Source organism: Branchiostoma lanceolatum, chromosome 6 (assembly GCF_035083965.1).
Source record: "Branchiostoma lanceolatum isolate klBraLanc5 chromosome 6, klBraLanc5.hap2, whole genome shotgun sequence".
NCBI classification, from domain to species: Eukaryota; Metazoa; Chordata; class Leptocardii; order Amphioxiformes; family Branchiostomatidae; genus Branchiostoma; species Branchiostoma lanceolatum.
Genome location: NC_089727.1, coordinates 3630986 through 3657826, shown reverse-complemented (window position 1 = coordinate 3657826; position 26841 = coordinate 3630986). Strand labels below are relative to the sequence as shown.

At 43.2% G+C, this 26841-nt stretch overlaps 2 protein-coding genes across 2 annotated transcripts; both read right to left on the bottom strand.

Annotated features, from left to right (window-relative positions):
- Positions 1–873: 873 nt before the first annotated feature.
- LOC136436184 (zinc finger protein 431-like) lies at positions 874–4387 on the bottom strand. The gene is made up of 3 exons (XM_066429964.1): positions 4183–4387; positions 3557–3634; positions 874–2859 (listed from the first exon to the last, which is right to left on the bottom strand). Exon 3 carries the CDS (start codon positions 2846–2848, stop codon positions 1958–1960), a length of 891 nt encoding a protein of 296 aa, XP_066286061.1. The 5' UTR covers positions 2849–2859; positions 3557–3634; positions 4183–4387; the 3' UTR covers positions 874–1957.
- Positions 4388–4892: 505 nt separating this feature from the next.
- On the bottom strand, positions 4893–9190 carry LOC136436183 (zinc finger protein 761-like). The gene is made up of 3 exons (XM_066429961.1): positions 9126–9190; positions 8528–8587; positions 4893–7495 (listed from the first exon to the last, which is right to left on the bottom strand). Exon 3 carries the CDS (start codon positions 7480–7482, stop codon positions 6019–6021), a length of 1464 nt encoding a protein of 487 aa, XP_066286058.1. The 5' UTR covers positions 7483–7495; positions 8528–8587; positions 9126–9190; the 3' UTR covers positions 4893–6018.
- Positions 9191–26841: the final 17651 nt, after the last annotated feature.

The following is a 26841-nucleotide window of genomic DNA, read 5'->3' as shown; positions in this document are numbered from 1 at the left end:
TTTCCCACGACCTGCAAAAATCTTGTCAACTTTTTATCCTGAGACTGAGTGCATAACGTTTACGTAGGCGTGTTAAAAGCACAACTCGAGAACCTGTAAACGGATCTGTATGGTATTCGATTTGTGAATAGGTGTCGGCCAAACGATGTTCGATTACGCCTCCCCAAGGGGCTTTCTATGGTACTGCAGTAGGACGTCCTGTTTTCGTATCTAGTTTTCATATTTCTACTGACTATTTCCAACCTATGTGTAAGCTTACGTTATGTGTCCTTCCTGTTGTTTGTCTGGTGTGTGATTTTCTACGCTGTTGTTTATCTGGTCGCGGTCAGGTAGAGGGCGTCCTTGTCGGGTGACAAGTGACGACAGAGTCCAGACTTTGTTTCCGAGTGCGTTTCCCATGACTAATACAAGCGGTTTGCTTTGCCTTACACTTGACCTACATCAAAACAAAGGTCCTGTTTTGTCTCCGTGAAAACAGAGGCATTGTCTGTGTGTGTGTTTGTGCTGTATGTGTATGTACATGTGTGTGTGTGTGTGTGTGCGCGTGCGTGTGTGTATGTGTAGATTTCAATTCGTCTGCAGATACAATAATACAGCTAATTTCCTTAAACTGTCCTGATCACACTTGTAAAGCTTACACAAGAAAATCATGACCAGTCACTGGCTGAGTTTTAACGATTCTTAAAACAGTGCTTTTATAAAGGCAGGATTTAAACAAGAAAAAGTCCAGCCATCTAACTTTCAACAATGGTTGAGTTTTAATGGTCCTGAGAAACAAACAAACCAGTTAACAAAAAAGGTCAGGAGTAAACAAGGAAAGGTCTGAAAATCTAACCTGCAATACTCATCACTGCCTAAGTTTTAGTGATTTTTTAAAGTCGGTTTTAACAATGATAAGACTGCGCTGTCTTTAAGTATCGTATCCACTTTAATCAATAACATCAAGGTCTTGTTAGTAATAAGAAACCAAAAAAATAGCTAACAAAAAACGTCAGGTGTAAACGAGAATAAATGTAAATACCTAGCTTGTAATAATTACTAATATGGCTAGGTTCTAATAATTTAAAGAAACGAAATATCTAGTTAACAAAGTCAGGTGTAAACAACAAGGCTTGACCATTTAACTTGCAACTTGTAATATTGATATCCTTTTTTTTCTCTTGCAACAGCTCTTCTGACCACCAGAAATCAGGTCTCTAAAACAAACAGATATAAAGACTTGCCTATTCTTTACTTGACAAGGTTGATGAACAATGGAATATGATTCTTTCTATGTTATTGAATTCTTTTAGCTCTTAGCATAACATGTTCCATAAATTCTCTTATCGTTAATCTCTTCGTTACCAAATAGGTGGCGCTTTGCCAGATAGGTCAATTGATGTATGCACATATTAGACTTGAATGTGTATCAAGACTTCTACTACACTCTAAATGTCAAGCCTGTAAGTGATACGTAATTCAGCCCCGCTCTGGCTGCAATGTATTTACAAAATAAACCATTCATTGAATGCTATTAGCTAGCAGGGTGTCGGGGCGTCTTCTGGACGCCCTACAGTAAGAAAAACAAAGAAATTAGATCCTCCCTCCCCCTTTGCAGGTGATGCCAAGAGGACTCCCTGTTTACCTGGTACTTACATACACATGTACATGTGCCCCCCCCCCCCCACACACACACTGTCTCATTTCAATACACATCACTAGAATCATTGTTATTCTATGAACTATAACTTTTACAATGATGATATCATTTATATAAATATATGTGTGTGCTGACTGTACTCAAAAACACGCCTTAGTCTTAATCTTGATAAAGTAAAGCAGGAAAACAGCTGTACACAACTCTCTTAAGTCATGCTCTTTCCTTCAGGATACTTTAGCCCTGCAGACTTCCACTCCTCAATACCACAGACAATTCATAAGCTGACCTATTGTTATCTTGTCATGTTCATAACACTAGTCAGTAGGTGTGTTTAGTAAGATGGTGTCGGTCCAAAGTGAATTTCTGTGCTGCAGAATAGCCACACTGGTCACACTTGTAGGGTTTTTCCCCAGTGTGGGTTCTAATATGCTGGGATAAGTTAGACCTGATAGCTGTCTTGTATCCACACTCCTCACACATGTAAGGTTTTTCCCCAGTATGTTTTGCTTTTAGATGGTAGTCCAAAGGACGTTTGCTTGCAGCAGAATAGTCACACTGGTCACACTTGTAGGGTTTTTCCCCAGTGTGGGTTCTAATATGGTAGTCCAAAGAACGTTTGCTTGCAGCACAATAGTGACACTGGTCACACTTGTAGGGTTTTCCCCCAGTGTGGGTTCTAATATGCTTGGATAAGTTAGACTTTACAGCTGTCTTGTATCCACACACTTCACATACATAGGGTTTCTCACTAGTGTGTTTAGTGAGATGGTGTTGGTCCAGAGTGGCTTTCGCTGCTGTAGAAAAGTCACACTGGTCACACAAGTAGGGTTTTTCTCCAGTATGTTTTGCTTTTAAATGGTAGTCCAAGTTGGATTTCTGTGCTGCAGAATAGTCACATTGGTCACACTTGTAGGGCTTTTCCCCTGTATGGATTCTCATATGTTGGGATAGGCAATCCCCCCTGACTGTCCTGTATCCACACTCCTCACATACAAAAGGTTTCTCTCCAGTGTGTTTAGTGAGATTGTGTCTGTCCAAACTGCATTTGTGTGCTGCATAATAGTCACACTGATCACATTTGTAGGGTTTTTCCCCAGTATGAGATCTCATGTGCATGGATAAGTGAGACCTGTAAGCTGCCCTGTATCCACACTCCTCACATACGTAGGATTTCTGATCAGTGTGTGTTGTTGATTTGGTATCTTCCATCTTTTGGTTTGCTGTTGGGGAACAAAGACATGCAAATTTTATAAATCATTATTGTGCAACTGGGAAATTTTTTTGGACATACCGCAACAATGTACAACAACGATGTACGACAACGAAATACCACAGCGACGTACGACAACGACGTACTACAACAACAATGATGCAGGTCGGCCATTTTTATGGTCCAGAAAATTTTCCCAGTGTGTATCGGGTATTATTCTATAATTGTACTTTCATATATCATGAAACAGATTACCATTTTCTCCATCCGACATGTACATGTACATGTAATGAAACTGAGGTATACATGCAGGCATGATTACTAAGTATTTGCTGATTCTCAAAAACTGTAATGTGATAATGTTGAAATCATTGATAACTTGCCAATGGGTGTTTCCATTGTTTTGCTACTGTACTACAGTACTGTTTCAATTGTGCACTTAGAACACATCCTTTTTCTTGAACTACAAAATGAAGTCCCACAAAAACTAGCTGAATCTACAGTAATTTGAATGAATTGAAATTACTTGCCATTCCCTTCGAACACAAGTAATGAACTCCCTGAAATAGCCATTAAATTATCATAATTGTAACAATGACATTGATTTCTCATGTGTGTGTGTGTGAGTGATCATTATGTGTGTGTAGTGTGTGTGTGTGTTTCTGTGTGGGAGTGTGTGTGTGAGTGTTCTGACCTCAAACACATACCTTAGTCTTGATAAATCCAAAGCAGGAAAACAAGCTGTACACAAATCTCCCAAGTCAGGTTCTTTTGTCCTGCACTTTCTGGAATAAAAGAAGCAATAGTATACTTGAATAAAGCTGTATTTTAGAGCAAGAAAACGAATCCACACCAGACGACCTTCAAATGAAGCTGGTGATGCATTTCTGTAAAAAATTAAGACAATTCGCTTTGGAGGCTAGGCTAAAACAGCAAAAGCACGTGCTCCTCAACAGCATATATAGGGAAAACTGCAAACTTTTCGTCGTACAAACAGATAATTATCACATTTCTACAGCAACTATGCACCTCCAGATGATCTACATATATCACTGAATATCTGGATGACGTTGTAAGTAGAGTATCGGACATGATGTGGTCACAAAATACAGATGAAGTTCGGTGAAATACGAGTATTTTTTTGGGGGGCGCCATTTAATTTGGTAAGATAGGAATGTCGGACCTCGCACAAGCAACAGTCGATCTCTAATATAACACAGCCTCGCAGATCCTAATCCTATTTCAGTGACTATAGCTACCAAACAATCTATTCATTTCTTTTTATAACACTATGACAAACACTTAAATAGAGATTTGACTGTAAGATTTGTACCTCAAACTCGGGGAACTCCTTCCGGCACTGTCAAGCGTATTCTGAGTGAGACACTTGGCGCTCCTGACGGGGCATCGTGGTCGGGAGCTGTCCACGTGACCTCACAAAACACCTGTACTCGATCACCTGTCCATAGAACCGTATTTAAGCTTACGCGTATTCTCTGTGTTGTCGATCTACGACGGAGTGGTCGAACAGTAAATCGTACAACTTGAGCAGCTGCACGAAAATATATGCTGCAAAATTACCACGCACAAAAAAACTTTTCGGAAAACGGATACTAATATCATAAAATGCCAAATTCAATTCCAAAGTCAAAGGATAAAATGTGAAAGAACAAAAGCAAAGAGATAAGAATCTATTATTCCGTATACCATGCTCGTTGGTATTGCAATGTCATAGGTCGCAAACTGTAACTTATATAGCAGTTATAACTATTACATCTCTGGCATGTTATCCGTCCAATTTGTACGATTTTTCCAGCCCCTGTGGAGCCTGGTAGAGGCTATCAGGGTGCCACTTCGTACCCCCACTGCGCTTGAGAACCAAGCAGATGTATGTAACGTCCTCTGTCTGCCCTGTTTTCCCCAAATACACGTGGTCATGGGCGGTTAGGTGCGGCAGAAGTTTTGACGGGAATGACCCTACAACATTAAGTGTTTCATGTACTTCATGGAAGTGTACAATACAAAAGGAAAGACCCAGAAACCTAAAGACTTGACAGTTTAATAAACGGTCGGTTATCTTCTCTGGGAAGGAGTATAACATAGAGATTCAGCATAAACCTCATTCTTCACCAGTAAATAATTCCAGAATCTGGACTGTTTGATTTTACTTCGTCTAAACATATAATATAACAGTGATACCTTGGACTAGTCTGATCACACTTGCTAAAGTTTAAACAAGACAAATTCTGGCCATTCAACTTCTAACACCCTGGCTATTAAGGCTCTCATGGTTCTAACAAACAAAAAGGTAATCAAAGAATGTCAGGTTTAAACAAAGAAAAACTATCAAACATAAACAGTAATATAATTCACAGGCAAAGTTCTTATCATTCTAAGAAGTAAACAAACAGTTAACAAAAGGGTCAGGTGTAAACAAGAACTCTAAATATGTAACTTGTAAATTGATTACTAATTGCTAAGTTCTAATGATTCTAAGAAACAAAATAGTTAGTGAACAAGGTTAGTGTAAGCAACATTAAACTTGTAAGTTGTAATATTCATATCAATTCTTCTCTTGCAAGAAATCTGCTACATCAAGATGAAGACCTCTCCTCCACATGCCATGCACACTTCTCACTATCTTGTCATGTTCCTGATTGATATAATGTCGACTTTGATATTTTTGCTGCAGAATATAATCACACTGACCACACTGTTGTAATTTTTCTTCCGCACAGGTTCCCAGATTGTTAGCAAGCATCATTCTGCACTCACGGTATTTTTTTCAGCACCATTGTTTTATTGAAAGAGGACCTGTTTTCAGTAGTGGCCAAGTCATAACAATAAAATATGAAGATTTTTCTTCTGTCAGTCCCAAAACATTTGTTCAGACATGGGAACTTCAAAATGCACTGTCTACTACTTCAGTGCATTGGTATGTTTTTGCCCAATGTATCTTCAACCTACATCTCTTTATTGTAGAATAACTGCGCCGGTCACACTTGCAGGGTTTACACTAGTGCATTTGTCTGAATGATTTCAAGTTTTCTTCTGTACAAGTTCTCATATTTTGGGGTAGGATAGACCTTTCAGCTGTCTTGTAGGTTTCTCAGACTGAGTGCTTTAGCTTGATGGTGTTGGTCCAATTGTATTTCCCTGTTGTAGAATACTAGTAACACAGGTCGCACTTAACGTACTTGTAGGGTTTCAATCCAGTATGTTTTGCTTTTAGATGAAAACAATTATAATGGTAGTCCAAAGCAGGTTTGATGGCAGCAGAATAGTCACACTGGTCACACTTGTAGGGGTTTTCCCCTGTGTGAATTCTCACATGTTGGGCTAGATGAGATCTGTTAGCTGTCTCGTATCCACACACCTCACATATGTAGGCATTCTCACCAGTGTAAAGTGTAAGCTGGTGTTGGTCCAAGTTGGATTTTTCAGCAGCAGAATAGTCGCACTGGTCACACTTGTAGGCCTGTTCTCCAATATGTTCGTCTTTTACATGGTTGTCCAAAGCTGGTTTGGTTGTAGCAGAATAGTCGCACTGGTCACACTTGTAGGGATTTTCTCCACTATGTTCGTCTTTTAGATGGTTGTCCAAAGCTGGTTTGGTTGTAGCAGAATAGTCGCACTGGTCACACTTGTAAAGTTTTCCCCCTGTATGAATTCTCACATGTAGGGATAACCTAGACTTTCTATCTGTCCTGTATCCGCACTCCTCACATACGTACTTACCTACGTACTTACCAGTGTGTGTAGAGAGACGGTGTCTGTCTAAACTGCATTTCCGTGCTGCAGAATAGCCACACTGGTCACACTTGTAGGGTTTTTCTCCAGTATGAATTTTCACATGTTGGACTAGGTTTGACCTGTTAGCTGTCTTGTATCCACACACCTCACACTTGTAGGGGTTTTCTCCAGTATGTTTTGCTTTTAGATGATAGTCCAAAGCAGGTTTAAAGGCAGCAGAATAGTCACACTGGTCACACTTGTAGGGTTTTTCTCCTGTATGGATTCTCATATGTTTGAATAAGTGAGACCTTTGAGCTGTCTTGTATCCACACTCCTCACATATGTAGGGGTTCTCACTTGTGTGTTTAGTGAGATGGTGTTGGTTCAAGTTGGATTTCTGTGCTGCAGAATAGTCGCACTGGTCACACTTGTAGGGTTTTTCTCCAGTATGAGTTCTCATATGTTTGGATAAGCTAGACTTAATAGCTGCTCTGTATCCACACTCCTCACAGACGTAGGGTTTCTCACCAGTATGTATCACTCGATGTTGGTCCAAAGTGGATTTCCGTGTTGCAGAATAGTCACACTGGTGACACTTGTAGGGTTTTTCTCCAGTATGAATTTTCACATGTCGGGCTAGGCGAGACCTGTTAGCTGTCTCGTATCCACACTCACCACATACATAGGGTTTCTCACTAGTGTGTGTTGATACATGGTGTTGGTCCAAAGTGGATTTCCATGCTGCGGAATAGTCGCATTGATCACACTTGTAGGGTTTTTCCCCTGTATGAGTTCTCATGTGCCTGGATAAGTTAGACTTGTCAGCTGTCCTGTATTCACACTCCCCACACATGTGGGGTTTCTGACCAGTGTGTGTTGTTGATTTGGGATCTTCCATCTTTTGATTCAATCTGTTTGGGGACAAAGATATGCAACATATTCTAGGATCTTTTGTTTTACTTTCATCCAGTACTTTTGTATCATGATATGAATATTTAAAAAAAAAAAATTTCTCCCTGTGACCTACATACACAATGAAACTGAGGTTTACATGTAGTCAAACATTACTAAGAGTTGCTGATTTTCAAAAATTGTATTGCTGATAGCATTGATACTATAGATAGCGGACATTTCCATTATTTTGCTACCGTACTACGGAACTGTGAACTTAAAACAATTGTGAACACAAAAAATTCCCTTATACTATCAATTCCCCACAAAAATACATGAAGTTAGATGAAATAGTCTGATTAAATTACTTGCCATTCCCTGAGGTTTTGCATGTAAGGAACCCAGAAAATGCATGTCACTAAAGTCATTATGATTCTAAGCAACATACCTGTAACGATGATGTTGATTTGTCATTTAGACCACACCAATTTAATTTCTTGGTTCTCAGACATTGTACGCAAAATTCTAGAACGAGTTAGTTAAAAAGTTAAAGTCCTTCCCGCACCGAAGGTGCATAAGGCGGCACCCATCTCCGGTTCCACAGCCCTTGGGCCACACAACGTTGTGCAAGTCACTACAGCAGGGGGCTAGTCCACTGCTAGTTGTGTGTGTTTAACTACCATACTCTTTCCCAAATGCTGAGTGCTCAGCAGAGAAAGCAGTATGTACCATTTTTAGAGTCTTTGGTATGACCCGGCCGCAGTTCAAACTCACGACCTACAGTATGCAAAGCGAACACTCTTCCCACTCAGCCATTGCACCGGCCACTCTAGCATAAAACCATCATGAAAACAGAAACTGAAAACTTGCACCTGACTGAATCTGTGTGCACCAAAGTACAGACTTTCCCCTCAGATTCTCTTTCCATTTTGATATTCAAATCTAGGAATTTTTTTTAAATCCGAGAACCAAGAAATTGAACTGGTGTGGCATTCATAAAAAACATGTTAGTCTTGATAAATTCAAAGCAGGTAACAGAACTCTCATGTTACCTTGAGATACCTTGAGGTAAATCCGTGAAGGCTCTCTATCCGTGCACTTCCTCAAAGTTTCTGAAATAAAAGAAGCAATTATTTACTTAACTTAAGCTATGTCACCGACCAAAAACATTTATCCACGGTTAGGCAACGTTTCAATGAAGCTAGTAGTGCATTTCTGTAAAGGTTGAAGGATTTCGGTTTTAAGACATTGCCCCGGAGGCGTTGTCAAAAACGGCAATTGCACGTGCCCCACAACGACTTGGGTGCATAAAAAATGTAAACTTTCCATTGTACAAACACAAATAATTCCTACATTCATGAAGCAACTATACATCTCCAGATGATCTACATATATCAGGGGATATCTGGACGACGTTATAAGTAGAGGATCGGGACTGTGGTGGCAACAAAATACACATGAACTTCGTGAAAATTTTCGGCGCCATTTTTGTAAGATTCGGATTATTCTCGCACAGGTCGCAAGCAACAGTCGATCTCTAATAACACAGCCTCACACATCCTTGTCATTTCTCAGTGCCTATACCTACCAAAGAACCCATATATTACGTTTCATATCACTTTGATAAAGATTCAGACGCAAAATGTTTACCTCAGACTCAGAGACCTCCGACTCTCCTCGACACAGACACTAGCTAGCGCAGATCTGAGCTAGCGGTACTCGATCGCGATGGCGTCTCGTTCCCAGAACCGTTATCTCCAAGCAGATGTTCGGCTCCCGCTTGTTTCTCAGACGTCTTTTTAGGCATTTTGTCGGTCGGTCTATTTTGTCAGAACGGCTGGATGGATTGGTTTAAGATTTAGTGTGATAGTAGAGTGTGATGACAACTGGCAATGATTAGATTTCGGGCCCCATGCCGGCTTTCCTTTGTATTTTCAGAGCGGAACTTTTGATGTCTTTTTTGTGTGTTTCTTTTGATTTTAAGTGTGATTCTGTATAGTTGATGTGATAACTTATATCAAAAAGTGCTCCAGGAACCTCCTTCGTCACGGGATCCCCACTGTGTGTCCCTTCCGAAAGACGAATGCAGCCCCAGTCAGGGTGCCCCTCCCCGGATTCGAACCGGGGTCTCCCAGGAACCAAGTCGGCGCTCATTAGTTTATATTTCCGTTCCTTTCAGTTGTGTCCGTGTCGTTGTATCTCTTGAGTACTCTTCATAGTTTGGAAAGCTTCCTTTATACACATGTATAAAGTAGAGCGTATCAACGGTCACCGGATACCAGTTCTGAAGTATATTTCCTGATTTCTTCATTCGTGATATGCATCTAGCTTCCACCAGGCCTTCCCATGGGGGTACGGGGAGTAGAATTCAACAAAAACAGGGTGAGTAATACGTCAGAAAAAAAGTCAGTCCGCCGGGAAAGTCACATTTCGATTCCCCCTTCGAAGAGGCCGAAGAAACCTAGCCTCCGTTGCAGACTCCTTCCGGCTGTTTTCTTTTTCAAGTCACAGTTTTACTATTTACTATTAATCTCCAAGCAGATCTATGGGTTGCGAAGACCGTATCCAACTGGCAGAAAGAAGTCGCTTTTGCTATAAAAGCTCCTTCTTCCAGTTGGATACGGTCTTTGCAATCCGTTGGGTCTGCTTGGAGACTAATTAACTATTATCTTCCGGCCAGCAATAAGAAAAGAAATGTAATAATAGAACTGTAACTTTAAAAAAAAACAGCCGGAAGGAGTCTGCAACAGAGGCTAGAAGAAAACCCTACCAAACTCCCTGGCAAAATTATTCTCCATATAGCCGGCGTAGTTAGTCTAGTAGAGACTAGTGTGCATCGGCCAAAAAGACTTTTGCGTCTTTACATAAGAAGCGAGAAGAAGTTAACTCTACTGGATTAGCTTACTTTATCACTTTTGTCCACTATGTATGTTTGAGGTATGCATTGTATTTATTTCACTGTATATGCCACAATACATACATATTAGTTAGGTTCATGTTAGACGACCTGTACCTACATGTAGCCCTTATGGACACGAATGTACAATAAAAGAGTTTCATCATCATCATAATGTACACTACTTCGCCTCAAGTGGGATTTATACCTTTATACTTTAATTAAGGAGATTATCGTGTCTTCGTGGCCACTTGGAGTTTACTTTGTTGACACTGGGCTCAGGGAAGCATGTCGTGGTTCTTTGTGCGCTGACAGGAGTCGAGGAAGAGACCACTTCAGGTGAAGTGAGCGCGAAGGAAAACGCGTCATGGGAAGTTCGCGCGCGGCGTGCTGTTTACTGCAGCGACCGTAACGTTACCTTCCGCCGTGACGTCACAGGTACGACAGGTGTGCATGTACCTGTGTATTTACCTGTACAGAATGGCCGGTCAGTCACCTCATGGCATATCACAACAGTGTATCGGTGGTCAGCAAATATAAGTTGCGTAAGGTTCTAATTTGTTAGCCGCCACCAGGCCTTCCTACGGGCGTATGTCGTATAGATCGTAGAATTCAGCAGAAAAGGAATAATTGGCCAGTAGAGTCAGTCCACGGTGAGGGACAATGTTTCGCCCGCTTGCAAATGAAACCCTCTGGTGACCAAACTTCCCTGGCAAATATTCTCCCTATAGCTGGCCTAGTTAAGCCCCCCTCTCACTGGACCCGCGGCACGCTGGCGGCGTCGCTGCGTCCTAAACTGTATTTGTGTTACCTTTGACTTTATAATATTCTGTCGATGATATTCGTCGAGTGCTTTATCAATTCGATCGGCCGCAGTGACGCCACCAGCGTGCCGCGGGTCCAGTGAGAGGGGGGGCTTAATTTGTTTGATCCACTCCCACCGGAAAGGAACGCTTTTCTCATCGATAAGTGTGGTGGCCATGGGTTCTTTTACATGTGCCAGACGTGGCTCTACTTCAAACAGTCTAACGTCTCTTCCAAATGACTTGACCGCGGCCTTCCCCAGTGACACGGAAAGCGAAGTTGAGAACGCGACGCGAGTGCTGAGATTACAACAAGAAAGGTACGGTCCAGAAGTCGGATTGATTCACCGTAGCAAGCTACATGTCCGAGCACTACAGTGTGTCTGTCTTTTTTTCTGTTCACAAATAACCCAAATGTACATAAGGCACCATCCAGCGAATCACAAGAAATCATATGATATCGCATAAAGTACTCCATCTACCACGGTGTTTCTCTAGTCTTTCCCTCCTTGTCCCAATATATATCCTCTATTGGAGGAATAAATCAATGTACTGTTTTAAAATTCAAGTCCTCCCTTTTTGTTCTGACATAACTGAGGTGTGGCGGTTGGTGATGAGGCGCGGCCCAGACTGTCGCCATGGTTACGAAGGACCCGTCGGGGCCTAGCTTTAAGGCGCCCGGGACTTCTTCAAGCGTCACGGGAACTGCATGCAAGAACAAGTCCTCGTCTTCCGAGCTTAATCTTACCTTATCTTAACCTCCTTGATCTTACTCAAGTAGGAAGACAGGGACTCTGTGGCGCTGAACGCAAGCTCTAGAACTTATTTCTACTTAAACAAGAACCACGATAATGACACTGAGTAATCTTGGGAAAAAGTCTACAAGCAGATCTATCAGTGGCAAGGCAGTAACGTTATATCAAACAACCTGTACCAAAAGCCTCCGGTGGGTTGGCCCTGATTGTCACCGATGGATCTGCTTGGAGATTAGGTGAATGTGAAAATATTCAAGCCGAAAAGTCACTACGCGAAGTTAATTTTGGATCCTCTTCAACGAAGTTTCCGAAGTGCTATCTGTACTGTCACAGGATAAATCCTGAAGGCGATGTCGACTGAAAAAGACCTTAAAAGTTCTGTTTTGTCCATTCGTCTTTCAGAAAAAGTGAGGGAATCTTTATATTTTATGTATCATGAGAGAGGTGCAATATATATCCCTTTGATCTTTAAACAGGTGTATCAAAAACTCTAGAATCCACAGAGTTGCAGTTGGCTAATACATAGTATGATTACGTATGGGCGGGGTATAGCATGTCATTTTTTTCTACGAACGTAATCAAAATCATTCCTTTTCATTCGAATTTTCTTATTACTGATATGAGGAATACCAACTGCAACAGATGTTTAATATGCAGTAAAAAGGCGCCTAGTTCCTATAGGAAGCGGCTCCTCGAGCGAGTTATTGCTAAGTTCTCGCCAAATGGGCGTTTTCGGTGTCTTTGGAATCGGACGTCCCTGTTTCGTGTGGTCTGCGGGCGTCCGATATTTCCCCATCTGTCTGACGTCAAACGTCGAGGTTGAAAACGCCTTAGCCTCCATAGCAGGTTCTCTGGGGCTTTTGGGGCTTAAATGATAAAATACACTTTTTTGCGGGTGTCCGATATTTCCCCATCTGTCTGACGTCAAACGTCGAGGTTGAAAACGCCTTAGCCTCCATAGCAGGTTCTCTGGGGCTTTTGGGGCTTAAATGATAAAATACACTTTTTTGCGGGTGTCCGATATTTCCCCATCTGTCTGACGTCAAACGTCGAGGTTGAAAACGCCTTAGCCTCCATAGCAGGTTCTCTGGGGCTTTTGGGGCTTAAATGATAAAATACACTTTTTTGCGGGTGTCCGATATTTCCCCATCTGTCTGACGTCAAACGTCGAGGTTGAAAACGCCTTAGCCTCCATAGCAGGTTCTCTGGGCCTTTTGGGGCTTAAAAGATAAAATACACTTTTTTTCTGATGATTTCTTTTTGTACTGAGTCGTTTGTGTCGCCAGCCCTTAACCATTTGATCTACCAGGCCTAATGGTTACGGTACAAAAGAAGTCATCAGCAAAGTTGTACCCATAAAGGGCCCAGAGATTCTGCTATGGAGGCTAAGCAGTATGTTGTAGTATCTCTCTTTGTAGCCGTGATATCGGAATAGGTGTTGAATATACATCCCCGTGCTTGCGGTAAGCGTAACAGGTGTCCGGGGAAGGGTATCACAGGTAGCGCCAGGCGGCGTGGGCGTTTTAGCGTCTTTGGAATTGGACGTCCCTTCTTCGTGGTGCACGTTTTCACCTGTGTCTACGGCTCCCGATATTTTCCCGCCGCTAAAGGTCTGACTTCAAACGTCGATGATGAAAACGCCAGCAGTCTCGTATTTCTGCATCTCTCTTTGTAGCCGTGATATCGGAACAGGTGTTTAATATACATCCCCGTGCGTGCTCTACGCGTAACAGGTGTCATATGGAGGGAATTACAGCCCTGTGAGGGCCGATAGGTCCCAGCTGGTCCTGCGGACGCTAGCGTGGCAGGAGTGTGATCGATCGTTCAGTGTACGCTTAGCCTCCTTCTCAGACTTCCTGGAACGGCGGCGTATATATTTGGGGGAGGGGGGTGACGCGATTTCTTACACGGGCCGAGGTTCTCTAATGACGGCAGGGGAGTTTCGCTGCCGAGGGAGTTATGTCGCCGAGGAATGACCTTGCGCGAACATGTTAGCAGCCTCTCTGAATGGCTGTCTTAATCACCTTCCCTTTGCTCAACCCGACTGAAAGCAGACTGGATAGAAAGGCGGCCGTCCCTCGGCTACATCTAGTGAGGATTTTCCTTCTGTTCTTTGTGATAACGAGTTCCACACTACGATAGTTATAGGAAAAATGAATGTTTGAACACCTCAATCCCAGGTTGATGCATAGATAACTCCAGTACTCAAAGGCATGATTGTTTGTGACATCTGCCGACTTGTCAGAACTTTGCAACTTCAAACAACTTTGCTTTACTGCCCGTAAGTTCCGTTGACTCATTATCGAGGATGAGACGCCTCTTAGTCACTTCACTTGATTTATGGTTGCATTAAAGTGGGCGATAGATATATGAGTGTCTGTGGGCGTTTTCTTTTAAGTTTTCCGTAGGTTGGACGCATTAAATAGACATACCTTGTTGTATATATGTATCAATATACGGTACCAGTGTTGACACATTTTGCAGATGCATCTTCAATTTCTCAAGCAAAAAATATGACATTTTCAGAACTATAACAATAGAAAGTACAATGTGCTAGCTGGATATGTGCGTAACCAAAGGTTGCCTCGACCTGTGCAATGAAGCAAACGTGATGTGACCCTTTTATCATTACCATGACGACAGTACCTTAATGGCCGCTAATTTCTCTTCCTCTCTAATTAAGGCCCATCGTGGGATTAAGCCGGAGACTTGTCGGGGCGATGGTCACACCTCTCTCACGTCAGTTCACAGGTGGAGACAAGAAAAATGTTTCTCAGACGAGCCGCCAAATCACAGCTCTGAAGTACGGGCTTGACTCATCACATATCGCAAATTGAATCTATGCCTTCGCTTCGGGTGTTGAGCCTACACGGATACGCTTACCGCCTCGTGTACATCCTAATGCGGTTTGTTGTAATACATAGTTGAAATTGTAGATATTCTAAATGCAGTAATGTTCGCGGGGATTTGATTTCGCGGTACGGAAAAATTGAACTGTTTGCGGTGATTTTGAGTTCGCGTTTGAAACAATAGTAGCTACAGTCACGCAATGGAACGGCTTTTCGCGGTGGTATTATGTTCGCGTAAAGAGTTCACCGCGGAAAACGGCGAATATAAAACTACCGCGAACATTTCTGCATTTGCAATAGTTGGAATTGTATTGTATTAGTAATTAGGATGTTAAGTTTTATTCTATACTTCTTCTTTGTATTATGTTTACGAATTCTTGCCATACTTTGTACCATGTACAATTGTCGTGCAATAAAGTTCTTCTTCTAGTGTGGCTCTTTGAAATACACTGTACGTCGGTACATATGAAGCAATGTGAACTTATTTACAGTTAAAACAACATCAGTAAGAAAAGCCGTCCGAAATAAAATTACGATGAAAGAGTTGTTATATATAGCAGTTGTTCTTCATGAGCTTTACGATCAGACAAAACATAAAAGTGGGTTTCAAAGTTCCTCTTTGATGTACAGAAAGGCACCGCTAGGCAGTTGTATCCGTCTATACGTAACATTGCTTGTGCTATAGTACCTATACATGACAACGATTTTGCAATTTGAAACATCATAGACTGCATATTCTTTCAAATACATGTTTTTCTAAGTATCTAAGAAAATGCGCCACAAAAAAAGAAGTGTAGCTTCTCAACAAGGGCGTAATGCAGATTTTGAAACGCTACACATGTGAATAACACGCTTCCAACTGGAAGAGTGGAAATGCATTTGGGAAGCGAAAACATCTGTCAGGACGAGTTAGACAGACACTTGTTCTTCTGCTCGGTACAAATTTATTCAAGCACGGCAAATAGAGTCGTCAGCGCAGGACGTGTTCTTATTACGGCTCTCCTTGCGAGGTGCAGACAGCTGGGATGGTTCTGGGTTGCTGATAGCTTTTCCCTCCACGCAGAACAGAAATTAGGCAATGTAAGGAACATTACAGTTTCGCGCTGCGGTGTTTCTGGAACGACGGGCTCAGGCAGTGACTCAGTCGCAGTCTGTCTGTGTGAGATGCTTTTCCTGAATCCTAATTTTCACACATACCTGGTAAAGAAAGTGTCCGTGCAGTCCTCAATGCGAACTTCTAAAGTTGAGTCCCATGTTAGAAGACGTCCACACATTGAGAACGTACGTTAAAAACCCAACACATTCGTCTTCTGCCCGATAAGATTAATGTTGTGCAGTATCATTTTTGGAATCCAAAAATATTTATTCCCTTCTATTCAGTATCATGTTCTACCTTGCATTCTATATTCTTTTCGACATCCTCTTCTATATTGTTCTATAATTCCATTCTATATATTATATGCATATTGCCAGTAGTGTGCGATGCTGTGTTTTTGGAGTGCCATTGATGTCGTCTAAAGTACATCACAAATTTCGTCTCTACCAGACTAACTACGCCAGCTATAGGGAGAATATTTGTCATGAAAGTTTGGCCACCATAGGGTTTCATTTGCAAGCGCAGCGCGGACTGACTCTACTGGCCGAATTCTACGATCCATACGCCCGTAGGAAGTCCTGATGGAGGCTATCATAAATCAGACGGTAGCTAAGAGTCATTCGCACTCTCCAACCGGCGTCATCTCTGACTCATCTCCATTGTCGGCGCTCTGTGAAGTAACAAACGACCGAACAAAATTACATGTTGAGACAATAGAGGGATTAAGTGGGATTAAGAAGTCCTAAAATCAGCTCATAACCGCCCCGCCCAAAAGGTTGTTAATCCATACACAACACAACAAGCCCCGGGCACATACCACACCAACAGGTACATCCGTTACAGCAGGGAGACGTTTCATGTTACTTAATATGTCATGTCTGGCACAATTTCTGTATACCAAGGCCAATGTACCTAAGTCAGTACATTTATACCTCAATGCAAAAAAGAAACGGCTTAAAATAACGTCTTAAGGTAAGAGTATCAACATATGTAGCTGTATACAACGCCTCATTTTGTCTTTTATCAATATCTTGTACATCTCATATTTTTACAGGAAGGGGTTGCTAGCCCTTCCTCTTTAACGTGCCGGAGGCCCCCATGGAAACACGTACACGGACTCCCCAGTTTACGTCCCTTCCGAAGGACGGTTGCAGCCCCAACCGAGATGCCCTTCTCCGGATTTGAACCGGGGTCTCTCACTCAGCTATCAACTAGGAGCTCAACTGTGAGGCTGCTACCTGGCCAGTTCAGTATTCGGCTCTATCATACTCATGGCCCCCGGGTAAATGTTAAGACTAACAGGTGGAAACATCGGCGACAAAGCGTCCCTTTTAAAATCGCCGAGAAAAGTCAGCGTTAAAATAACAACCAAGCTAATCCTTACTTTGGTGGCAACAGTTAATTATGTACTCGTGTTGGGCGGGCAGAAAAATACTGCGGTAGTGTACAATAGGGGGATTTAGACCTCAGGGCATAGAGGGAACCCGCGTATTACTGGGGGGAACCCGGGGATTATGGGATTAAGGTGGGGGGGATTAAGGAAAACGTGAGTCAGAATCGCACGGTACAGGGCAGTAAATGTACCGACGGGTTAAAGACTAATGCCGGGAAATACGCCGTGCATGAATCAATGAATAGTTGCCTCTGTGTACTTCAGATTGGAGTATTGAATGAATGTAGACCGTTGTTGATATAGATGCCCACTGGGTTAAGTACATGTCACGGCAAAAGAAAAGAAACGCTGCCTGGGTGACCTGTGTATTGCTGTGTTGCAATTTCAATAGAATAAAAAGATTAATGAAATATATCATTTCTCCATTAATCATACAAATATGGCCATCATTATAATCAAATTTCCCCGAGGATCAAAACCTTAATCACTTCTAAATGAGACCAAGACTTAACCATCGACCAAAAATCATTGAAAAATCGATATGTAATCTGTATAGGGCTAATACGGCTATACTGTCTCCAAACACACCCACAAACAAACATACAAGCAAACAAAAGTAGGTGAAAACAAACTGCCTTGGTGGAGGTAACAATCAATTATTTGAAAGGAGCTCCTCGTATATTGAAACAATCATCAATTATTTGAAAGGAGCTCCTCGTATATTGAAACAATCATCTGTTAAAAGCACGACGCAAAATTTGATAGATAGGTTTTCTATTCAGAGACATCAGACTCGCTGATAATATGTGTCAAAGGGCCTCGCGAGTATTTCTCCTTCCAAATGTCAAACATTCACCTGCCTTACATAATCGGTCGGCCGTGTGTTCGTTCGTTCGTTCGTTCAGGCCCTCGTTGTGCCTAGTGGCACATAGGACAGCAAGTTTCCCTGCTGTTTCAGCACCAGGTTATATTTTCACTGGAAGGGGTTGCGAACCCATCCTCTTTAACGTGCTTGAGACACTCCCTCGAACACACAGACGCCTCATTTACGTCCCTTCCAAAAGACGGGTGCAGCCCCAACCGAGATGCCCTGTCCCAGGATTTGCACCGGGGTCTCTCTGGTTGGAACCAGGAGCTCAATTGTGAGGCTGTTACAGTGACATCCGGGCCTACATGATCATTGATACACCTCAAAACCCCACACGGCAATGACCAGACGGCGCGACATAGATGAATTTCACGGTGAAATTTCCGAGCGTCTCACTGAAAGAGTTATCAATATTGTACCGCCCCAGATAGGCGCGCTCTTTAAATGTCACCTTTTGAGGCTCGCTCGGTCCCGACCGCACCATGAAAAATTCATTCTGGCGGCACACGACAGCGCTTTCCCCCGTGCCCGTTCAATCCGCGCAACCTTTCCCAACGTTAAGGTCACCGGTATTTTCTCGACTGCCGACTACGAGTCGAACGCTAGTAATCAATTTTTCCGCCATGCGAGCGTCGTGAAGCTATTTTTTCGAACGTGCTCTAATCGTGACATGCTCCATCTAGCGGCATAAGTGTTTTGCAAAACTTTATCGAGCGAGCCACATGTCCCTGGGAGAATCAGGTCTGCCGCAGTTGTTAGGACTGAGGTCAGGAATGGGTTGTTACGTAACAAATGTGCATTCTGTATCTATGACCCTACAAAGGCCATCTAAAACTATTCATGTGCTGCATCGGTTGTGACGAGGAAGACAGACGCTATGCGCAGCATATGTACAGGTGTGATGTACCGGGGAAATTCCCAGCTCTTTTTGACAGTTACAAAGAATATTTCAACATGGTTTAGATCTTCAGTGGAGGCCAGTCGAAGACAGCAGAAAGCTGTCAATGATGTTCAAAATGTTGAGCATGCTAACTACAATGCCAGAAGCATCCAATATCAGTCTAGAAAATATCAACCGAACAGCGATGACTACAGGCGTATTGTCCTAATGACTGCAACCTTTTCCAGTAGCTTAGGGCCCCTGTCACACTTGTGCGTATATGCAAGTCCGCATGAGTTGCGTATTAACAAGTTTTTGTTTTAGGTTAAATTTGCAGCCAAAGAAGTCATTTCTTTGGTTTGATAACTAGGCTGCACAACGTTATGTCAAAGTATAAAACAACTTCTCCCCTGCAAACTTTACATAAACCAAACAAAATGTCCATCCGCAACTGAAACGTACTTGAATATACGCACAGGGCCTAAAATCAAGAACGTCCTATTAAAAACGTCCTGTAAATGGAGGTCACGTGAGCAATGGCAGCCGGGATTCGAACTCACGACCTTTTGTTCCCTAAGTAGGGTCGCTAACCCTGATTCCACCACGCCAAACATCACTGCCCCCCAGTGAGTCAGACGAACTCTCGGTGCTCCCCGTACTATAAACTCTTTTCCTGGCTTGTCCGATTGCCTTACAACACGACCTTTGCCAATTTTAGGTCTAGCTCCTCGTGAAATGTTCTCACGAAACGACCTCTTCCAGTTCTAGGTTTACCCTCAACAGCCTTCCGGGAGATTTGTCCATCCCCCGGTGACTCCCAATCGGTTAGATTTCAGGTTCGCTTCCCACATGCTTTCCCGAGTGGAATAACAATCTCAATATGGAACATCGTAGACGTAGCAACTAACAAGTGCCTTTACCTTGTACATGCCATATAGCTAATAGAAAAGAACAAGAGATCTCGACAGTTGTGACTGCAAACGCTAGAGTTGTCAACTTGTTTAACGTGTTACTTCTAAAACGGAGGTATCGTTTTCTGTTTGTGTGTTTGTTGTTTGTTTGTTTGTTTGTTTGTCCTGGCGTGTGTGCACAATTAGGCCCAGTGCTCCGGGAACCGGGGGCATGAGAAACGGTGCGATTTTGCCTTATTACATCTGCTTGGAGATTATGGTTGTGCGCCCTTTCCAGTCTGTCCTTGATGTCCCATAATGTGTGACGTAGAGTTGAATAACGTCAGGTCAGCTCTGTCCAACCCTTTCTATCGCCCCATACGTCACTTCATTCTCAGGGAAATTTCTGTTTTGAAAACCACAGACGCAGTGATAATGGCGCACTTTAGCTAAGGGAGGGTGTTGGCCTTTAAAATGGACCGGTAGGTCCCCATTAGGTTTAGTCTCACTGGGAATGGGCAGATTGTTTGGTAGTCACCAAAGTAGTCACCAGTGGCGTCGCGGTGGCGTAGTGGTAGGGTGTTTGGCCCCAGAACCCAGAAGTACCGGGTTCGAATCCGGGGTTCTCTGATTTGTCCCGTTGACGTTGTGCCCTTGGGAAAGGCACTTCACACGACTTTCCCCACTTTACTCAGGTGAAAATGAGTACCTAGCTTTGGTTAGGGACGTCCCTCGGAAAGGACGTTAAATGAAGGTCCCTTATATCAAGTTAAGGAGAGCCACACCTCAAGCACGTTAAATAACCCAACACACTTATCGAAATGTAGGGGTCCTTCCCGGTGTGTGTGTGGATCATATAAAATCTGTCCGGATATGCAGCTTGTATTCAGTACAAACCTGGTGTGTTACGCCTTGATGCGGTTTACCGGGTATGCAATACAAACAAACAAAGTGAACGTCCTTCCTGCACCAGATGGTGCATAGGGCGGCGCCCATCTCAGTTTTGGGCCACACAACTTTGTGCCATCACTACATCAGGAGGCTAATGCACTGGTAGTGATGTGTGTTCAACTGCCGTACTCTTTCCCAAATGCTGAGCAGAGAAAGCAGTATGTACCATTTTTAAAGTCTTTGGTATGACTCGGTCGGGAATCGAGCTCACAACCTACCGAATACTCTACTCACTTGGCAATTACACCGATCTGTTTTCTAGTGGATCCGGTGTAAAAAAAATACACACTCCCAGCCGCATGCCACCTGGGGTTTGTTGTTCCACTGGTGGCTTACTTGTAGATGACTTTTAATTTCGCGTTTACAAAACTGCTTCCTGTCACAACACGAGCGGATCTGGAAGCCACAATGACGGGGATTCGCGCCCTCTCTGCCACAAGCTTGCCCAAACTATTCAATTTCACCCACTATGAGACCCTAAGCCGGCGAGGCAAAGCGGGGATTTGCGTGTGTAGCGCGTAAAACGAAGACAAACAAGAGTGGAAATCCGCGGAACGACCCAATCTTGTATCGCCCCAAGACATGCAGGCTAATATTACCTGTACGTCTTCGGCACACCTGCGGAGCGCAGGCGACATGCTAGTTCTACACCTGCCTGCGTTCGCTGCCATGTTTGGAAGTCGCAACAAAACCGCTTGTAAACTTTGTAACACATCGAGGAGTGTATCAAGTAGTCAAGTAGTCTTTGCGATCTTCTAACAAAGGCTATAAATAATGGCTACATAAAGGCTAATAAAGGCTAGATAAAGATGTCCACGATAGAAACATTTTTTTAGTTTGGAAGTCGTAGTCAAGTAGTCTTTGCGATCTTCTAACAAAGGCTATAAATAAAGGCTACATAAAGGCTAATAAAGGCTATAGATGTCCATGATAGAAACATGTATCATCTATCCGGTCTAAACGGTATATAATAGGGAATTTCCTGGGCAGCCTTCGTAACCCCTACCTCTGTTTTCTCACTTACCAGTAAAAGGATCGAAAGCCCACTCCAATGTCGCGAATAGGTATGAAACAGCATCTCTTCTCCCTAACTTAGAAACATTATGACTAAGACAAGCTCAACTCAACAAGAGTGAGAACTATCTGACCCAACAGGTGAAGAAGTGGTTGCGAATCCTGCTCGTAAATTCCCTGTACCATTTAATGTTCCATGGACGTTTTTTTTCTTCTTTTTTACTGCGTATACCTTTTGAAGATCGCTAACATTACAACAAAGAAAGAAAACAAAAGAAACTACTTGACTAATTGATCCACTGCCCAAGAAGCTAAATTACGTTTTCAAGAGGTCTTGTTGTAACCTTCAACCACAACAGCTTTTGTTTTTCACTTGAAACTCATTACTGGCGTTAGATTAGCCCATGTCGCTTGTGTTATTTTGTCATTATTGTGATATTACCTGGTATCTCTGTTTTATGTTTACTTTGGAAACAATTTAGCATGGCAGGGCGTGTCGAATGTGTTATTAAGTGGGACGGAGATCTAACGAAAGGAAAGTGACCTACTAATCAACTCTACCGTGCGAATCACAAACAGTTCAGCTTTTCCCTGTAAAAGAATCTTGCGTGTTAACAAACAATCTCGGTTACCTATTAGCTGTAAACCGCACGGATCTATGTCTATTATTGGTACAGAAATTTAATGACAAGAATATATTTTCCGTAGTTCCTATGATGATCGTTGTGTATTATTGTGTTTAACAACCAAATCACCAAAACCTTTTGCCCTCATCGTTGATCATCTATTCACCTACACACACAAATTTTCACTCGCTCACTCACTCACTCACTCGCTCACTCACTCACTCTCACTAACTCGCTCGCTCTCTCACTCACTCGTTCACTCACTCACTCACTCACTTACCCACCCACCCACTCACGGCACACACTCACACACTCACTCACTCACTCACTCACTCACTCGCTCACTCGCTGACTCACTCACTCACTCATTCACTCACTAACTCACTCACTCACTAACTCACTCACTCTCACTAACTCGCTCGCTCGCTCTCTCACTCACTCACTCGTTCACTCACTCACCCACTCACACATACACACACACACACACACACTCACTCACTCACTCACACTCCAACACTCACTCCCACACTCACTCACTCACTCACTCACTCACTCACCCACCCACTCACACACTCATTCACTCACTCACCCACTCACTCACACAACCAACCCACCCACGATTATAAAACTAGTAGATGCCATTAGTAGGCAGTTGGTATACACGTAAAACAACCGAAGAATATCACACAATCAGAAGTCACCCCCGGTCATTTGAAAGTAAAATTCCCCAAGGCCTTGGCGATGGTACTGATACAATATTCAACTTGAAATCGAGTGAAAGCGGACCACCACAACCGTGCAGTTCACGGTCTATTCCTAGTCCTGGTGTAGGTCTGTAGTTGCATATTTCATAAGGAACACGCAGAGACTTGAAATAACGAAGATAAAAGACCCCCGCTCAAGGATTAGCTGTAAACGCCTTGCCCGAGGTGGGAGTATCTCGCCTCCGATCTCCCCAAGTCTGTCCCCGACTCCGGTAAGATCGGTTTGTTCCGGCAGAGATGGAGCACCTTGTCTGAGCACACCGCCTCACGGCCGATAGGAACTGTCATCGCGGATTTGGCTGGATATTTCTGTCGCCCGGAGCAAGTACAGCGTCGTGGTAAAAGATAGGCCACTGATGGAACATGGTAATAAGGTTTCTATATTCATGCGGGGATTGAACGCGCGACGTTTGGGACCGAAGTTTTCAAAGGGTCACTTCCCGCGTTGCCTCGCAGAAAAAGTTTTCTCAGGGGACACGACTTAACTATCGTTCAGTTTTGCACAGTATGGCAAACTGACAGTGGCAATAAGTTTTATATATATTGGGCAGGGATCGAACGCGACGTTTGGGACCCAAGTTTTCGAAGGGTCACTTCCCGCGTTGCCTCGCAGAAAAAAGTTTTCTCAGGGGACACGACTTAACTATCGATAAGGTTTGCACAGTATGGCAATTATGATGTAATATATAAGCCACTGGGAACTAAAAATGCCCATATTTTTTATTCATTTCTTAATCATCATATAAATGTATAAGATATAGTGGTAAAGAACTCTAGTAAGCTGCTAATATTACAATCCCCACTGGAAAATGAAATATAAAACTGACAGTGGCAATAAGTTTTCTATATTGGGCAGGGATCGAACGCGACGTTTGGGACCAAAGCTTTCAAAGGGTCACTTCTCGAGTTGCCTCGCAGAAAACGTTTTCTCAGAGGACACAACTTACCTATCGTTAAGTTTTACACAGTATGGCAATTGTGATGTAATACATAACCCACTGGGAGCTACAAATGTCCATATTATTAATCAATCAACATGAAAAAGTGTCAAGACACAATGGTGATCAACTCTAGCAAGTTTTCTCAGGGGACAGAACTTTACTATCGGTCTGTATTGCACACTAGCAATAATGATATGCCTTGAATAAACCACTGGGTACTACAAATGTCCATGGATTGTATGCCGTTGGCTCTATATTTAGCACAGTCTTCTACCGATAGCTGTCATTAGCTGTATTAGCAGTTTATGTTTCTGTATCTGTTTTGCCGGAATACTCATCCTTCAGCGTAGCAAACACGTGGAGCGGCAACAACTTTCCCAAGAGCACAATGTCTAGCTATGGCCAGGAACGCCAGGAATCGAACCCGGGACCTCTCGACTTCGAGTCTGCTTGCCAGCACTCGGTCATTCGACGCCACTTTGACAGAGTTGCTTCACGTACGTACTTTACTTTGGTCGAGCTCCCGCTCAAACCAAACTTCAACGCATCCTCCACTGAGCCCTATCCTTCATCAGTTACGTGATTTCCTTCACTTCATGCCTCCCTGACGACTTCTTCTGCCCTTTGTACATGTACTACTGTAGTTTGGATGCTATGATATGGGTGTCTGATACAATGAGCTGCCAGTTCCATTCTTCTTTGCTCTTATTTTCTGTGTAACTAATGGCAGATTTTGGTACAGCTGTTTATGACGGAGACACATTCGGAGACACACTTGGAGCATTCGTGTGTCAATGTGTGTAGCATCCATTTAATCCGTTGCTACAGTGTGACAGAGTTGCTACAGAGTTGCCAAACTGTGACGGTAAAACCAGCCGTGAACTTGTCTCACACAAACATCGAACATCGATCTTGTTATCCCGGCCTCGTATCACCGACCAGAATCGATTCCCAGCTTTATCTGACCATAAATCACGCGGAGGTGAAACTAACTTTTTCCAACGATCTGGAAAATTCGGTATAACGAGTTTCTGTGCCCGTGGGGGGATGCTGGACATAGATGGAATGCCCCTTGGAATGACATTGGTCTGAAAATCCACCCAGGCTTGTCTTTGCGCAAACCTCAGCTCGACAAGGGATAACCTGTGATACCAGATGTTTCGTGTTACACCGCGTGAGCAATATTGGCTACTGGTGCCGTTGAGATGGTTACGTAATCTTTATGACACTCTACAGTATATGATTCCTTGGCTGTCTCGTCCTAGATACGCCTTACATTAGCGGACTTTCAAAACCTCCGGAAAGTTGTTTTTGTTACGTGTAGTCACCCTGAAAGTTGTTGGCCCGGTGCTATGGTGTAAGGTAAGGTAAGTCACTTTTTAACCTTTAGCACACTGAAGTAGCCGTTCGGCACCCCATTCTCTATTGGTTACAGAGTTAGGCAGCAGGGAGAAGGTTAAAGACGTTGCACTACTTGAAGAAAGTACAAAATGAGCGAAAGATGCGCAGGAACGAGTCTGGCGGTGGTCTCACACGACAAAGCCGGACATCTACTCTGAGATTAGGGTTCTCCGAGCTCATCTCGACTCGGAATGTCGGCCGGATGAAGGAATTTCAGACGGCTCCAGGCGCTCGCGTTTCTACATACCTGAGGGTCCGCAGTTAACGAGAACATAGCACGGATTTGTAGTCCATTTTCTGCCCATTACAATCCTTAACACCACGTCTGACGACGAGATAGGTCTGGGGCGACTGGGGTTCTCTGGGCTTGAGGCAATGTGAGTCGTGCAAGCCATGTTGCCGGATGGATATTTTTGAGAGAGAGACTAGGAGAGAGAGAGGGGGGGGGGGGGAGAGAGAGAGAGAGGAAGAGAAAGAGAGAGTGAATGAGTGAGTGAGTGAGTGAGTGAAAGAGAGGAAAGGAATGGTGGGAGAGAGGACGGGAGAGAGAAACAAGGACAGAAGAAGTGAGATAAAAATAGTCGAAGTTAGAGAGAAACAGGGTGAAGAGAAACAGAAAAATAGTAATTTAATGACGAAGAGAGAAAGCGAGAGAAAAAAGAGAGGAATACTTTGGTCTCGGTTTGGTCTGGATAGTCGTGTTGTGCTTTCTGGCTTCATTCTTTTGAATGGACCCATATATACGACTGCTTTCACATTAGCAAAAAATACCGAAACTCATGATTACACCAACTCGATTATAACGTTAACACTATATCGAAAACGTATGCTGGCCCTTATTGTATTGTATTAGTAATTAGGATGTTAAGTTTTATTCTATACTTCTACTTTATGTTATGTTTACGAATTCTTGCCATACTTTGTACCATGTACACTTGTCGTACAATAAAGTTCTCCGTATGTAAAACAGGACATGGTCTATCACAAATACTATACCATTACACTTGAGCAGCTTCGGAGTCTTTAAACAAATAAAAAACTATCATACCTCACACATCGCAACTGCACACGGCTGGGCGCGGCTTGAATATCGACATAGCCGAAGACGAAACACGTCTTTCCATCAATTTTTCAGCCCGACGTCAGCGCTCCTTAAAGACGGGTTTAGCGAGCGTCTTGGGGCGTACAGGAGGAGGAGGAGCAGCATCTCTCACTCATGTCGGCAGCAGGTTTACTCTC

Bases quoted from the DNA above. Each gene is read 5' to 3' on its own strand.
- LOC136436184 (XM_066429964.1), bottom strand. From the start codon at position 2,848: ATGGAAGATACCAAATCAACAACACACACTGATCAGAAATCCTACGTA.
- LOC136436183 (XM_066429961.1), bottom strand. From the start codon at position 7,482: ATGGAAGATCCCAAATCAACAACACACACTGGTCAGAAACCCCACATG.